At 37.7% G+C, this 17,496-nt stretch overlaps 1 protein-coding gene across 1 annotated transcript in view; it reads right to left on the bottom strand.

Moving 5' to 3' along the window:
* The window catches only part of FGD4 (FYVE, RhoGEF and PH domain containing 4), a 42,362-nt gene extending 30,751 nt beyond the window's left edge, over positions 1–11,611 (bottom strand). Inside the window, exons 1-3 of the mRNA XM_054080443.1 lie at positions 11,447–11,611; positions 4,263–4,443; positions 1,048–1,540 (exon numbers count right to left, since the gene is read on the bottom strand). Coding sequence (XP_053936418.1) covers positions 1,048–1,540; positions 4,263–4,354 — 585 coding nt within the window. The 5' untranslated portion in view covers positions 4,355–4,443; positions 11,447–11,611. The remainder of the gene's footprint in view (positions 1–1,047; positions 1,541–4,262; positions 4,444–11,446) is intronic.
* Positions 11,612–17,496: the final 5,885 nt, after the last annotated feature.

Below are 17,496 nucleotides of genomic sequence, written 5' to 3'. Positions count from 1 at the left end.
AGGAAGGCTGACAGGGTCAAGCTCAGCCCCCTCTGCCATGACTCACTCGTACTATGGCTAAACCAGAACATTTAATGATGTTTATTGGTCATCAATGCTTCAGTAACTACATAACCAAACTTCTAGAAGTGGATATATGCATGTTTTTTTAGCAATTCATTTCCCGAGACAGATTTTCTTCCACCCACTTATTTCCCTTAATTATTTAAAACATTCCTTATGTGAAAGCTCAAATTCATTATGATGTAAGTCTCCTTGCTAACAAGGCATATATTTAATATATTCTGAACCACAGATCAACCCGATAGCTAGCAGACTGCCGTTGCCTTTCCAGCTTGGACTTAACAACTACATCCAAGTTAAGGATTCACATGACAGTTCTTCCCGAAGCTGTGTTACTGCAGTTTACTACACGTGCAATTTTATTTTCTATACACCACTAACACGTGTCCCTTGCAGTCTGGCACAGCTGAAGCACGGTGCTAAATGTGTAGTCATATTTCAGTTTCACTTTTTTTTTTCTTTTTTTTTTGAACTTTTAGATAGTTAATTGGGGAAGTAAAAGGAGAAGGGAAAATAAGAGCAAAAAATTTTTTTCCTTTTTTTTTTTTTTCCTTCTAAACTCTGACAAGCTGTTTGAAGCATCCATATCCTTTTGGTAACACACCTCCTGCTCTGGAATTTGTGTAATTTTCTAGGCTAACAGCAGAAAAGTTTCAACACTAAAAAATTTTGACAAAACAATTTTGTTTGTTTGTTTGTTTTGCTCACTATTTTCAGAAGCAGGTCACTGAATTGCTACTGCATAGTCAACCTTTTTGTAGTTTTTCTTTTTGTAGTTTAAGACAAATTTGCTCGGTTTTGTTTTTAAAATAGCCTTGTTTAAGGGTAAAGGAAATGGTAACAAATTTTCAGTTTCAGAGGAAAAGTAATGGAAATATTTTCAACTTTCTGACTTGCTCTAGAAAGCCTATTTTTGTAAATAAAAACCTAGAGAAATTATACAAAGTGGTAATACAGCAAAAAGGAAACATTTTCTCTTTTTACCTTTGTTTCTACAGGTTGATCTTGTTTGCTGATTTCCTCATTTGGTTCTTCCTTCACATTAGCATTAGTTGCTAGAGTTTCATTTTCAGACAGGAGCAGTGTATCACTGCTTGGAGACCTGCAGCAGCTGTTAAGCATCTGTCCTTCACAAGCTGTCTCACTTTGCAGTGACTCTCTGGAGGTACTTTCTCTTTCCCCGTTTATCAAGCTGCTGTTGATGGCATTATCTGGAACCGGGGTGGACACAGTGGAGCCACGGTCAGATAAACTCCTGTCTTCATCTTCTGTCTGGTCTTGTGCTACTACTCCGTTGGCTGTGTGCAGCTGTGCAACCTGAGTTTTGTCGGTATTACTGTTTCCCTGGTTTTGTAGTGGGTGCTGGCAGGGGAGTTTTGGCTGAGGTGGTGGTGTTGACCCATATCTTCCTTGAGATTTAGAAATATGGAGAAGAGAGGAATCTTTCTTCAAATCACTAGGATTTAATGGGCTAAAACTACCAAAAACCAAAATATAGAAAAGAGAAAAGTTAAAAATAGCATTATAGAAAAGCTCTGACGTGAAGAGCAGGAGAGTTGCACCATATAAGCAATTCCTCCCAAACCATTGCTTCCTGTGTTAATTATAGGAAGTTCAGGTCATTAAGACTTGAACTGCATTAATCCATTAAATAAAACAAACATGCATCTCCTACTGGAAACCCTGAATGTCATCCAAATGATTCATTACAAACTGAAATTGAAAAGGGACGAGAATATAAAATGTAAGGCAATATAATCAGCTACATGAACAGATAAGGGAACTGAGCAAATATATACTACAAAGCAACTTGCCCAAACTGGCCCAGATTAAAGGCAGAAAAGGAGAAAGGCTCAGGGTCTCCCAAGTTGCAGTTCAATGTCTAAACTAACAAGCAACACCTTTCCTTAGTTCAGCACATTGCAAGAGCAGCTTTAAATTCTTATACCATATCTTCCCCACTTTTGTTATTTTAGCATGTCCTTTTGTCATGCTGCATCTTTGCTGAAAGTTTTATTCCTCTATATTTTACCTCCTCTTTGAACATATGTTATCTCTTGTTCATACCTTTCACTATCTCTTTCTCTTTTTATTTTTTTGAGGTTTTTAGGCTAATATAAATGTTAGCCTACTCTGTAAAAGTGCTTGGCTTTACTAAAGTTTCATAAAAAATGAAAATCATTGGAACCAAAATAAAACCTATACATTTTTGTCTGAGGTACATTTAAGAAGCACATTTAAGAAGCATATTCAATCTGCAAAATGATACCACGACGGTCCCTCTATCATATTTTTCCTAGTATGGACCATTAATCCTCTGGAAAGATGAAGGCTGCTTACAAATCGTATGTTTACTCATTATTTATAGGACAGTTTATAGAAATATTGTAAGCATATTCTGCACTTCAGTACACAGAGCTCAAAAAATATCTTAGACTGGCTTCATCATCATCTATCACATAACAAAAAATTAAATCACTTTTCATTTAGTTGTGTAAAGATCATGCCCTTCTAAAAAAATAAGCTTAAATCTGATAGAATTGATTTACATTTTTCAATTGCATGCACACAGAAAAGAGGTTTAATTAACTTTTTACCAAGCCTACATGTTTGTGGGCTGCACAGAGTAATGAAAATACTTTATCATAATTGACGATCACAGTTTGCAGTTCATAAACATGCTACCTAGTCTTTCAAAGACCTATAATTACAAGTGGAGTTCACCTTCATGGAACACACATTTTGAGACCTGAGTTCATTTAAAATAAAAGGAATTGTTTCAACAGCCACAGCATGACATTCCTAAATGCAACACGATAATTATTGAAGTTTCCCATAAGGAGAGGTCATAATGTTGAGGAAAATTTAATCAGTGGACAGGTATTAGGTGTACTTAACGAACTATGTTGGCCAAAAAATAACTCAGCTACTACTAGTCCACAAAACATCCTTATTTAAAGTTCACAAATAAGAAAGATGTCCTTGGTTATATTTATAGTTTCTTTTAGTTGAATAATATTGAAAAAGCTCCTTTACAATGCAGTGGGCATTTCCAGAAGGAAGAAATATAGGGTCCATTGGTGTAGAGCACAATGAACCTGAGAAGTTTCCTTTCAGAAAGGATAAAATTGTGTTTTCTAAGGATACTACACTGTTAAAGACTTGGGTGATGCTCTGGAGGAAGACTGGGAAATAAACTGGTAACAGGACTAGAGACCTGTGCTAGAAAAATTCACCAGACCTCCAATGCTGCAGTTATTTTTTTTCCCACATCTTTGAGCAGCAGTCACTACAGACTACAATTAAGTCTTTGCCTAATGACAGAAGTTTCTTGCAGATAACACTCTAAAATTATTTCTATTCCACTAGACGAATGTACTTTTGCAATGCTCAGCTGCTTCTGCATAAAGGATTAAATTTCCCCCACGTTGAGGGGAAACTCATTGAAAGTCTTAATACTCTGGCTCCTCCGAAGGACACGTTCTGTTGTACATTCACTCATGCCCATGTAGGGCATCCTTCAGAGCATCAGTATCCCCAGGAAACACAAGAAAGCCATGTCCAAAACTTGCAATGCTCAGCTGTCAGTGGACTGTTTCTTGAGCTGTTCATCTGTAATGGGCTTTCTGGAAGTTCCAAATGTTTCCTGTAAAAGGTAGTATCAAAACTCAAGAATATCAAGCTATTCCACCAAAACTACCAGGTATTACAAGACATACAGTATAGAGAATGTATGCCATCAAAACAAACAACCTCTTCAGATCATTCATGTGAGGGCAGTGAACTGTACTATTTAAGACAGTATAAAAGGAAACCAGGATTTCAGTTTTTTCCATTTGCTTGTAGAAGTGTGGGGTTTTTTTCCTACAAGAAGATTAGCTGCAATGTTTCATTCTAAAAATCAGAAATTCTTTCAAATTGCTAACATTTTTCAGGATGTTTGAAAAATGCTACAAGTTTGTTTGTTTCCTTTTTTAAAAGAAAAATTAAGTCTAGAACCTTACCAAAAAGCACACCTTGTACAGATCAAATATACAGCTGGTTCACACCACTTCAAAACACGCGCAGTTTTGCCATCATCTCTTCTGGCAGGGATATGTTTGAGCACCACTGCAGTACCAACGTTCTTCCTCACAGGTTCAAGTTCCAACAATCGACATACAACAGAGCTACGAACCAATTCCAATTCTATTACGTACCTGCCTCCCTCAAAACGATTGATGAGATCTGACACTTTACTGGACTTTTCCTTTGCAACACCAGAAACAGGGGTGGGTGTCTCTTCCTCCATTCTTGGCTTCTGATTTGATAAAGCTTTATGTCTAGAGGTTTGGTATGTAACAGGTGACACCTTCTGCAGATGAATTGGCTTTGGAGGCACTGCAAACAACAACAGCAACCACCACCAATCAGTTGCTTATAAACTATTTCTTTGAACTGCTAGAATATATATGAGATTTTTGTATAAGAACTTACTGCAGAAATGAAGAAGAGATGCTTTTGGCTTTGTTTAACCCTATAGGTGCTTTATCAATACAGAGAACAGAGACTTCATATAGGTTGTTTAAGCAACGTCTGGCATCAGACATCTTGCTATATTTCTTGGATAAAAGCTGAACCACATACCAGAAACATACTGAACAAGCTAGAAAACTGCAGGGCAGGTTCCTGTTTGTTTGGGTTTTATAGTGCACTGTAAACATGTATGTGGCCTCCATAAATGCATGTTTTATCATAAAAAAAAATTAAGCATAATCAGAGGATCTAGCTGTGCTGTGGAACTCAAGAGAGATATTTAAATCGCTGCCTCAAAACTCTGGTGCTCTCATTCTTTACCTTCTCCCTAGTGACAACAATAATACCTTTTCCACTGACTGTTATTTGCCTCAGCTTTGAGCTTCCTTTACTTACTGAACCTTTGTCTATTTACACTGCTGCAAACCTGGGCCTCTGAAAACATTTTTTGCTCTTGCTTTTCACCATCCCTACAATAAGTCCTTCTAATCAGATTGTTAATGATCAGCCACTGCTTATGCAGCAGCGGCTAGAATGCAAAATACACATAAAGCAATTGAAGTCACAAATGCTGGGGATTTTAAATTAACTTTTATCCCTTTAAGCAACTATGCAGCATTTGTCGGCAAACACACTCCACAGACATAGCTCGAAATGTGTTCCACCATCAGAGCAACACCCCTTTGGCTCTATCAAAAAGAGAGACTTAATTCCCAAGAAAACAATTCTATTAATTCCCACACACACTCCCAAAACATTTCGTGGGGAGAAGCAAAAGCATTTGATATGAAATTAAAAAATAAATATGATATCTGCCCTTTAATAAAAGGCAGGCATAAACTGGCAGGAGTAGGCAATGCACTGCCAGCGGAATCAGCAGCCCCAGGGGCTTGGCCACCACTCCACAGGCACAAGCACTCCAGTAACTACACAGACCTGCCAAGGAACAAACACGAAGGGAAGGATGGGAATTGGCATTAGGAATCACGTGCAGCTCTCATGGTAGAATAATAAGCACTCAGTACAGGATACACAATAGATGGATGTGAAAAAGCCACGCTCCTTGCACTGCTGACGCTAGAACAGCACACTGACAGACCCTGGAAAATGTGTGCACCACAGGAATGATTTTAAATCCTATCAACTGACATTTGAAAGCGTTGTTGAAAAAATTCTTGCAAATACACTATCATAGACTAAGATAAACTTGAAGGAACACTTGAATAAGGGTGACTTTCTATCTCTACCTTACATTAAATTTATAGGAGGTAATATTAATCTGTCCTTCCAAGAACTCAATTGCACGTAAGTGGGACTGCAGTCTGAAAAGTACCACAAGGGCCTCTATGAAGAAAAGAACGTACCACAAAAAGCTTTAGACTTCAACTGGATCAACTAAAAATGTGGATAAATGAAATAATCAGAGGGAGAAGGAAAAGAATTACTGTAGACCAGATTCTTTTACTGTGTATACATGTGTACCTTTGGTCCTTTCAAGCTTTATTTTATGTTTATTAATACAAACAATAAAGCAAGTTCAGGGAAGGATGAAGTACAGAAAAGACAACTTAAAATGCTACAACTTTCAGATCATTACAATGCAATCCTGAAACAAGCGGAATGTTAAATTGTGTAACCCCTTAAGTACGTGTGAAAACTGAAGTCCCTCCTGAGAAGCCGCATACATTTGCTCAGCAGCAGCTGCAGTGCAGTGGAGCAGCTTTCCCTCTTTTCAGGGAGTTTGAAGAAAGTCTGGCAGAATTAGGCCAACGAGCATCAGATAATTGTCCAAGTACTGAATAGCTTGCTGCACTGACAAGAGTGGTGGGACAGCTGAGAAAAAGCAACACAATCGAGCATGGGTACTGCCATTCCCTCAGGGAGAAGACAGAAGGGAAAAGGGGATGTTGGGTGGATTTATTGACCAGCACCATGCTAGTTTGTAGAAACACTTCTTGTTCTTGCAACAGATTTTGTATAACCTGCAGTCCTGCAAATTCTCTTATTTAACGGACTCATACAGCTCTTCAATTCTTTTGTATGTCGCACAGAATGTTAATACCCTCACATGGATATATTGAAACTACTAAACTTGAGGGAATTAACATCAACTAATAAAGCAGAAGGAATTAGCTGGAAGTTATTTTTATACTAGATCTACTGGGACAAAAATCAAATTCTAGGACACGCTGTGGAGGTGTTGCACACTTTTGCTGCTGTTACTATGAAGAAAAAATTGAAGAGTCCCCAGCCTAGCAGCATTTCATTGGGGCATGCACAAGGAACCTCTAGTCAAACTGGACAATAGCAATATATTGAAAATTCCTGTAATGTCTTCAGAGGATAAAGACAAACCAAACAGCCATGTCAATTCACTAATGCAAGGTATTTTCTTCTTTATTCCCCATTACCATCTAACAGACAACATTTCCCCTAATAAGCTGCTGCTGTAGCTACTGTGTTTTAGAAATAGAGCAATGCGGAAAGGAGAGTCACAAGATCAATGAAAAGAATCAGTAGTGTAAAAAAGCCCTGCAAACCTTCTTGTAAGGTCAACCTTGTTAACAGGGATTACGGAAAACAAATTCCATTAATTCTACCCTCAATGTACTTCTGAAGTGTTTTGTTTTAATCAGATTATTTTTTCAATGTGCACAGAGCAAGAATCTTAAAAAGAAAAAAAAGAGAAAAGACTGACCCATTGTAATACACCGTATAATACAGAGCTCTGTTTTATTTTGTAAACTCTTGTCTCTATATTGTAGAATTTTGAGCTCATTAGGAGATACGAACTGCATATTCTGCTCAAAGGAAACTCCTCAGCACACTCAGATAGCTGTGGCTATATAATCCTAGCCAAAACACCTAATCAAGGTTTAAGCTGCCGTGCATTCAACTCTGTGCATATACATAAGGAAAGGACAGGTAATGCTACAAATGGCTAAAAAGCTGCAACCACCTTTGCTGACGCCAAAGCACATTAGCAAAGATCATCTGTCTCTTCTCTTAGAAAGTAAAATGTGCTCAGTCTCCCTCTAGGCATTTAACTCTACTGGTTAAAAATGCTGCTACGCTTTGAGTCAATGAAAATACAGAGCTAGAAGTTCCTGTGGTAAGCAACTACAGCTCTCCTGACTGAGTCATCCTTCGTCACCTCCCTGCGTTCTCCATCACCTTCAGAAAGGTCAAATGAGCACAGCTGGATAGACACCAAAGATTTACACTTGCCAGAAAAGTACAAAATAAGCAGTAACATAGACTCACTAGAAAGAGATAAAAAGTCACTTGCTCTTTGTAAACGTAGGATGTACATTTCAGTATTTTCATATCACAAGAGAATAGGTATCTTCCAACAATATATTAAGAAGGAAGACTAATAGTAATCGGATGTGCTTTGTTCTCTCATTTCTTCATGGAAATAAGGTTTGGGATTTGGCAATTTTGTTACTGAAAGAGACATTGCCACAGGTTTCTTAAAGCACCACTGAGACTGGGTAAGTCTAGCTAGAAATAGCTCTCAGTTTTAGTTCAATTCATCTTTAATTGTGGAAGTTTCATTTGCCAGAGAAGTACAGTCTACATTCCAGACATTTAAGAAGTCTTTCAGCTTCTCTGGGCCCAGGCCACTGAATAACTTCAGAACCACAGACTATATTATAATCAACTGAGAAAGGAGGACAGGATTGATGCTATACAGTAGATAGTCAGCTAAAATTAACTGCTGAAGTCTATGTGTTGAATCCTTTGTGTCCATATCACTTCACAGTAGCACAAATCAGGACATCTTCTGAAGTGGAAAATCATCTCCAATCCAAACAAAAATGCCTGTTCAGCCTCAGCAGGAGGCTCACAAGTACTCCTAAGCACTCATTAGGAAAATTTAAATGAGCAACTGATGTACAGTCTTGAACTGACAAGACACTTCACTGCTTTGAAGAAGTGTTGACATTTCAACATATTTTCCTTCCTACAATAATACAGCCTGGTACAGACAACAGTTTCAGTGCTCAGCATTTAGTAATTGGGCATTGTATAAAAGTCATGCAAGATGTTCAAAGAGCAGGGAAAAGAAGAAACTAGATAAAATTGCTCAATTTGCACATCACTCCACATGCAATATGCCATTGCTAGGTTAAGATCACTGCCCAAATATCTGTAGGTAAAGGTAAATTTATCTAACAATTTGCTTCTTCTCTCATGCATGGTATTTACCTTGGAACTCCGTAGCATATTTTGCAAGTTCTATTGACTACCTCCAGTCTGTACTAGTCCACTTTATCAGAGAATGCACTGCATTAATGAAAAGGCAAAATACCATGTTTCACAGCTGGTACAGACTGTGATTTGTTCCAAATTTGCAAAGACTTCCAGGAATCAAACTGTAGTCAATACATATGAATTTCTAAATTGCAGATGGAAGGAATTATTGGGGAACAAAAACTGCCCTTTTACTGTCAATGTAACTGACAGCTAGCTTTTCTCCCTGAAATACCAAGAAAAAAAAAAAGAAATTTAGAAGAAAGAATTTTATATTGGATTCTACGCAGAAATTTATTCACCTGATCCAGCTACGCTGAGTGATCCGTTTCCAAATATTTAAATTGCTTCTCAGGAATCAAGTACAAATAAAAAAGATTCGTAGTCCAAGGTTCACATCAAGATTCTGGACATTTTCCCTCAATATTAAAGCTCTAGTTCCTCTACTGAAGCTAGGTTTACTAAAATTAGCTGTACCCCACTTGTAACACAACCTCAAAGTCATCTTTATGTCTCTCTTTTTAATGGTATACATTTTGGTAGGTTACATGAAGGTCATTTTGCAGTTAGTTCATCAACAACCAAATACACTTGCATTACAATTCAGGCCTGTCATCTTGTTTCCTTTCACTATGAAAGGCCATTTACTATCTGCATGGATAAAACAACAATTTGGAAAAACATTTTGTGCTACTAAAAACCAAAATTGTTTCTGTACCTGCACATGAAAAGCTAAAAAAAAATTAGCAACCACATTTAAACCAATTTAGTTTGCTTGGATCATATGGACTCCTGAACCTCATCTCATTAAGTCTATTTTTTTATTGTTTCAATTAAATAAAGAGGTGAAAAAGATATACTATGTAACTTTGATACGATGCACATTATGAGAAATAAATGGAGAAAGACATAGGCCCAGGAACAAAGGAGGCAAAAAATACTATTTACAACAGTATTACTGAATATTATCTACACAGCTGTGTTTCTTAGATTACAATACTATTACTGGCTATGCCACATTTTGGAGCAAGCAATTTTGACAAAACAGAAGTCATGGTTAGGAAGGAGCAACAACAGCTGCGTAACTACTTGAATGAATGAGGTCCAGTAATAGCCAACTTCTAATTTATCTATCAGCTAAAATGTATAATAAGTGGGTTGGCTTTGATTTTGAAAGGCTTAAAATCATTTTATTGATTGCTCATTTCTCTTCATCCATTAACAAATTTCTAAAATCTCTTTCTTTGGAAGAACATATGTTCTCTTGTTAACTTAGCTTCCAAGACCTATGACCTAGTGCAGAAAGACCACTTGAATAAGTAATGTTTACATATGACTGATAAAAACATCTTAGTTTAGTGAACAATCCTGGCAAAAGTTCCATCAAAATGAACAATACAAAACCCACAGCTTTATTTTGCTGTCATTCTCCCTAAGTAAACAACACTGTCTTGACATTCCAATAAATTTCTTCTTCATTCTAATATTAACTCAGGACTGTTGTAAAATTTTTCAAGATGTATTTTCCCATTAATCGCTATACAGATAGTTAAATCCAGTAAATGATGATTCTATATGATTCTGCTTTCTACATGTGATTTAGATGTGAGCAGTTTTCTGGAAGTAATTCTATTTTCTGTCATATCAGCACTGTCTCAGAATCCAAGACATAGAGCAGGATCATGATATCAGTCTTCTAAATTCACTCCTTTCTTTAACTTTTGAGATAAAAGAAATTCCTATTGAATGTCACTCCTAAAAGACATCATTTCAAATTTGCTCTGAATCCAAGATTTCCAGAATATACTGACTCTTTGTTGTGATCACCCTCAGCAGAATCATCCATATTACTGAGAAGCCCACATAAAAAGATGGTTTGAGTTTTAGATATATCAAGTCAACACGTAGGCTGATCTCTTTCGCTTTTAAAAGTAAAGATACTATTTACAGAAATAAAGAAGGGAAATGTACTCTGCAGACATTATTGGTCAGCTTTTATTGCAGAAACACAAACTTTCCATCTCATTTCACTTACTCCTCAGGAGGGCTCCTCTTGAACTCAGCTAGAACCCCAAAGCACCTGAATATCTTCCCCACCGCCTCTATCTCGAAGCCAGCCTGCCAAACCCTCCATCTAATTAAAAAAATAATATCACAACCTTTCAGTTCAAATGCAGCGATCCTTTTGAAAAATAAGCCCTGACAATAGTTCAATACAATCAAGGGTCTTTCATGTGTTCTCCCACCTCTACTTATGAGCCACTTCTTGGGCAGAAAACCAATTTAATACTTGCTGCCTGGCAGTAAGTGCACAGGAAATTACTAGACACTGGAAATAGAAGCACATAGGTGTATCAACACTTTTTAAGATAGTAATATAGTAATAGTAATATATAGTAGTAAGTTCAGCTTTCCTTCTGAGAACCTTTTTCAACAAAATATTATCAGAAACTACATATTCAAAAAGCATTTACAGAACATTTCTATTTCAGTAGCAAGCCTTTACCCCACTATTTACTTTCAGAGAAACACAGTTCTTTTGATGCACTGTTTCTCTTCAAGTCTGAGATGAAGAACAACTTCCTTAACCAAAACATTTGAGATTATTTACCTTGTGGCTTTGGATTTGAAGCTGAACGTGGGGACTGTTTGACTGGCACACTTCCATTTATTCCCTGAGCCGCTTCATTGTGTACATTCTGCTCAACTAGCCTGGTTGTGGCACTTGCTGTACAAGATCCAGAAAATATTAAGGACTTTGGACAGATGCTGCTGCCTGAAAAACAAATTGATACATGAAGTCCAAGTGTTAGAAACAAGATTAAATACAAGGTGGTATGAGTATAAACATATTTATTAAGTGCTAACACTTCTCTACAAAGAAAACCAGTATACTTGCCCTCCCTTGGAAGAGTATCTCATCCTAAAAACATACTTTGCTTTTCACTAAAATTTATTATGTTGCTTAAACCTTGAAGATGGGATATTTATAAAAAAAAAAAAAAAAATCCACCATGACTAGCTTGGGCTCTTCTATAGTGAGATTATAGTCTCTAACAGGCTTTTTCCTATTTAAATTGTCAATGCATTTGTTCAACTGAAGAACTACAGAAAAAATAGCATTTTTGATCAGCCATTCTATTTCTGTATTCAAAGTGCTCACAGAATGCTAGATATTCAAAATGCTTCAATTATTATGCAAAGTAGCATCCAAAAATTAGTGAAAGGCATTGCAACTTATTTTGTAGGACAGGACTCCTATTTTAAGTGTTTTTAAAAAAAAAAAAAAAAAGGAGCAAAGCACAATGCCAGCTGACACTTCCATCATATTTCCTCCTAGCAGAATGGCATTTATTCCTATTAAGACAATCAATATGTTGCTACCTGTAAAAAAGCTGGAAGATAAAGCAAAACATTCAAATAACAGAAACTGTAGTAAAGTCACTTATTAGAATGTGCTCACACAAGCTTAAACTGTGTACTTTTGTTTTGGGGTGTAATGGTGTAATTGGTTCTGTAAGCACAATCAAAAACTTGACATACTATGAAGGTCAATATTCATCATCTCTGAACCCAATAAAATAAAGGAGAAAAACCCTTTTATCATTTATTGCAGTGCCATCATAATTATTTTCATTTTTGACAAAATTATTAGTGTAGAGTTTGAACACATATTTTTGTTGTTATTATATGCTATTATTTTAGCTTTGCTTCCTTGTTCTAGTACAAATGCAAACATGAGCTGGGGCTTGTTTGCATGTTTCCAAAAAAGCAAATCTAAAACCCAGTCAACCACATTATAAAGTGATCCTCTGAAGTCTTCTGAACAACAAGTAGTTTGCAGTCTGGACCCTCTGATCTAGTCCATCTCCCTCTCCCACAGCAAAATCCATCGTATCAAGCCATTCCTAGCAACAGCCAGGCCTGCTCTTAGACCAGCAGTGGAAAGAGATGCCATAGTTATTGCTCAATATTCTTTAAAGACTCTAACATTTTGTGGATTCCAACAATATCTTCAAATATTTATGCTTTATTTCTTAGAAGATTTTTTTTACCTTTTAAATACTGAAGTAGCCCTACACTAAGAAGCTTCCTCTACAAACACAGGAACTTGCAGAGGTCCACGGAGAGATCAAAAATCCACCGAACCAAAGCACAAGTACTTGGATCACAATGCATGCAGGACACCACACCAACAATATGGCATCCTTCCCTCTTCCATTTCATTCAACTAGCAATGGATCTCTCGAGAACCATGTTGCTGGTCCCTGACAATGCGGATAATTTAATGAGGCCTACAAACTTACAGGAGCTTCTCAGACACTTGTCATCTTGGGCAGAAATTCCATATTTCTGTTTCCACGGGTCCACTCCATACACAAAAAGTTGTATTGTACTACAACAGTGGGTGCTCTGTCCCAGACCACTCCTCAGTGCCTAAGAAGGTACCTTAAGTGCAATTACTGCCTCTCCCATGGAAGAGGGAATATTAAAAGTTCTTGGACAAGCCAAGGCAATGGCATGGGACTCGTGGCAGCAAGTCTTCCTTATATCCATCAAAGAACTGACAGGCTCGTCAACGAGGCTAGAAGCATGAACTCTTAGAGCTTTCTGAAAACTATTTTGCCTGCAGATTTGACAGCCAATATACTTCAAGATCTTCAGTCCTCCAGCTGCAACTCAGTAAGACACTGCTGCAGTCAACTGCCCAGGCTAAGGCTGGAAGTCTCCATCAAAATGGTACCTCTATTAAAAGGATAATGAGAAAACAAGGTGCTACTGGCGTGAGAATAGGAACTTATTTTACCCACACAACTTTATCAAGGCACTTACTCCTGTTTAAGGCTATCGCTTGTGATTGCTTTAAGCCGAGGCAGATAGAGAGCTGCTGCTCAACTGGGCAGCTCTGTGGTCTGCCACTTCTCCCTCCTCATCAACGCCTACTCCAGCTTCTGTTTCTGGTTACTCCTTCCCCTACGCCAGCACCAGCATTTGTTCAACCACACAGTGAGATAAGCAGCAGAAGTTACATAGCGGGAAGTTGGAGTACAATTTAGGCAGATCATGGCCACGTCAGGACAGCCAGAAACACAGGTGGAAAGGGGCAAGACGGCAGCATTTTCGTAGATTGACCTAAAACAACCACTGAAGCGCAACCCCAGGTCCTCAAGTAGATATTGAGACTTGGATTCCACCTGGTTTACACACACACACACAGCCTTATACAAATAAGTCCAGTAAAACTAGGAACAGCTGAAAATAAACCTTTAATGCAAAAAACATTAGGCTGCATTAAGAACAATTTTTTCTTGTCAGCATCGCGTCTGCTCCACCAACTAAAACTGGCCAATGCTAGTTGCATCCAGTGGTCAAAAAAGAGTTCATAAAGCTTGTCCACTGTAAAACAAAACTGTAACACAAGTAACAGAGAAGATTCTGTGGTAGGATATTTTTCAACTGCTTATGTAAAACAAAAGCTCCAAGAGGCATTCTGACCCAAGATATTCTCTGGCTTCACATGCATAACAATTCAGTAATGGGGGGGGAGGGCAAAGGGAAAAAAGAATGCCTTCAAATTCATCACTGTTGTACAAGCCATTACACAAATTATGCATCCTGTCTGGAAGCTGTATTTGCTGGAGATGGACACATTTGCTACAGACATTTAGCCTGTATTTCAAAGTAGTAATCCTGTTAATTATGTAACATCCTTAAGCCATGTGTTTTTAAGAATAATATAGCTACGCCAGGATGAACAGCTTTTTTCACATGTAAAGCTGGAATGGAATAAGGTAACAGAAATCTAGCTGGACCATATTTCTACACAAAATGGAGTAGACAAATTCTTTGGAGAAAAAGCATTCTTTAAAATCCCTGGAAATCTAGGCCCTGGTTTCTAGCCAGTGAAAGATGTTACCTTCCAGGTGAGGCAGACAAGAAAATTGTGGCAGAAATACAGGAATTTTCACCACAGACTTGTATCTAGTGTAGTGTATGTGAATGTACTATAGGGCTGCGCAAGCCTGTCCATTTAAAGCAAGCAGTAACACTGTCTACCTTTTAGAAAGACAGCTGTCGCCCTGTACATACAGCTTAAAATCCCGTTACATATACAAAAAGCCAGTCATATTACAAAAACCTGCAGCTTTTACTGGGCTGAAGTAGACTCCCATTGTGATTATATCTGACCTGATTAAAGAAAAGATTGCCTGTTACTGCTATTCCTATGTATTATAATAACTGAGAGACCTTACTTGAACTCAGAAATGCAATGAGCAACTAGCCGGTTACTGTGTTTGCTTGTACTTGATCAATACTACCTATTATAATCGGGGATGATTAAATACAGAGAAGAGAAGAGAAGAGAAGAGAAGAGAAGAGAAGAGAAGAGAAGAGAAGAGAAGAGAAGAGAAGAGAAGAGAAGAGAAGAGAAGAGAAGAGAAGAGAAGAGAAGAGAAGAGAAGAGAAGAGAAGAGAAGAGAAGAGAAGAGAAGAGAAAGGGAGGGAAAGATTTTTAAAAAAATTAAATGGGAGCAGGCAAGAATGGAAATTAGAAAGAGGAGGCAATAAACAACTAACAGAAAAGAGAAATAAACACAGCAGATTTGATAAGCACTTAATTATTTTGCTTATCATCAAGGAAAGCAGAAGCTAGAACGACTGCAAACATGCTTGTGTCTGCAAAAATGTTTCAAACTATAGCTATTTTTTTCAGAGCATTTTAATTAGAAATAACATGGAGTCATGAACATTTAGACAAACATCAGCAGCAAGTTCGAAATGTCAGTAAAATGAGGGGGAAAAAAAGGCTTATTTATATTCACAAAAGGTTAAACTAATGTTTTAATATTGGATAGGTTCCTCATCAGCAGTTCCATAAGCTTCAAGAAGACAATGCCAACACCATCAGGTCTTCTGTTATATTTATTTTCAGTACTCCTTACAGCACATAGTGCATCCACATTGTCCCAGCACTGTTGAATTCTTACTGCCAATACAATCCTGCTCTGAATCATACACCCTGAATGAAAGAAATGCAGCATTTCTGGATGTAACCAAAGTCTATGAGGAAAAGGCTATTCTTTTGTGACTGCAAGAAGGCAAAATTTAAGTTTCAAAATTACTTCTCCTAAAATTACATTGCTACTTATGCTAGATCTTTTCACATAAGATCAATGCAAAGCTTCACTCTTCTTACTCACTCCTGGACATGCGTGGAGATTCAGCTAATAGTCAATGTGCCAAAGCATTGGTTTAGCCACCGTAATCTAGTCATACGATCTGCCGATCAGACCAGAAGTGCATTAAATAGCACTGACACTACAAGAGACTAATTCAACCTATCCACTTAGTCACCAAACGCTACAGGAGCTGTAGCAAGGCTAGGGGAAGTGTGAGCGGCTACCTAAGCACAAACAAGAAGGCAGAAAGTGGCCTCTTGCCCGAGCAGTTACAACAACATATTTATTGAGGCCTTTGTAGGAAATCTAGTAAATCATGTTAAGAATTTTCCCCACAGTCATGTTCAAACCTGCTCTCAAAACCAAGTTTCTAGTAACTTCACAGGTTTGTCCTGTTTTGCGAGAAGAACCGACATGTTACTAAAAGGCTTATACTGCTGATGCATAGGAAAACACGTTGTAAGAATAAGTGGACTAAGCCTAATCTGAAAATTAGCAGTATGGAAGAGGAGAGTAGGAAGTCTGGACATCCAAGTTTCTTGCATGAAAAATCCCTGCCTCCTCCAAATTCCATCCCTCTCAAGCTAATGACTTGAGTTTTAAGATACCTTCACCTCTCCCAATACAGTGGTTACACAAGTTCTGAATGCTTTGCAGCTGCAGAATAGGACAAAAACTTCATACTGCTATTCTGTTCTGTGTAGATGAGCTCTAAAGCTCAAACATCAGGCCAGCCTTTAATGTGGTGAGGCACTGCTAAAATACTGCAAATAGTTGATAACCCAATGAAGAGAACCTCTGCTGATGTTAGGAGAGCCGTCTCACTGAAGAAATTAGTTGTCCTTCTGCAAGAAGGTGCTGGCCAAAAAACATAAAAGGCAAATATCAGAAGGTTTAGAATTATTTTTGAAGAGTGGAATCTTGGCAAAGTATAGAAAACAGATCAGTTTCTATTGAAGTATTAGTCCAGATACTGGCAAAATGCAAAAATGTAGAGTTTATCCTTGCAAAGCTATTCTCCAGACAAACGCACAAATATTCTAAGTTCAACATAAGTAGGTAGACTTCTTTCTGGGAATAATGAAGATGTAAATAATATATGGCTATGGTTTTTCACTGCATGGGAACACTCCTAGATTTACTTCAAGTAAATTTGGTAGGTATAAATTGTAGATAGCAGAAAGTGTATAGATACTGCTCTTTTAGTTCAACGACCCCTGTGAATGCACTCACAACAACTGACAGTGAAGTTAAACAGATGGAACAACTTTATACTTGGAACTAGCAGGCCAAACACTTGCCTCAAAATTTCTGCTCTGAACTAGAAAATATTCAGCTTCTTGGTAGATACCCTACTGTACATAGTAACACAGAGTAGAGGTTTGCAAATTGTGACATGCATAACAGAGCACATGACCACTTGCAACAGTAGAGAGAACAGTAGCAATCGAGGGAGAACTGAAACAACTTCAGCAAGTTT

This window comes from Cuculus canorus, chromosome 1 (genome assembly GCF_017976375.1).
Source record: "Cuculus canorus isolate bCucCan1 chromosome 1, bCucCan1.pri, whole genome shotgun sequence".
Lineage (NCBI taxonomy): Eukaryota > Metazoa > Chordata > Aves > Cuculiformes > Cuculidae > Cuculus > Cuculus canorus.
Note: the sequence above shows the minus strand (reverse complement) of the source record. Positions and strands in the feature narration are given on the sequence as shown.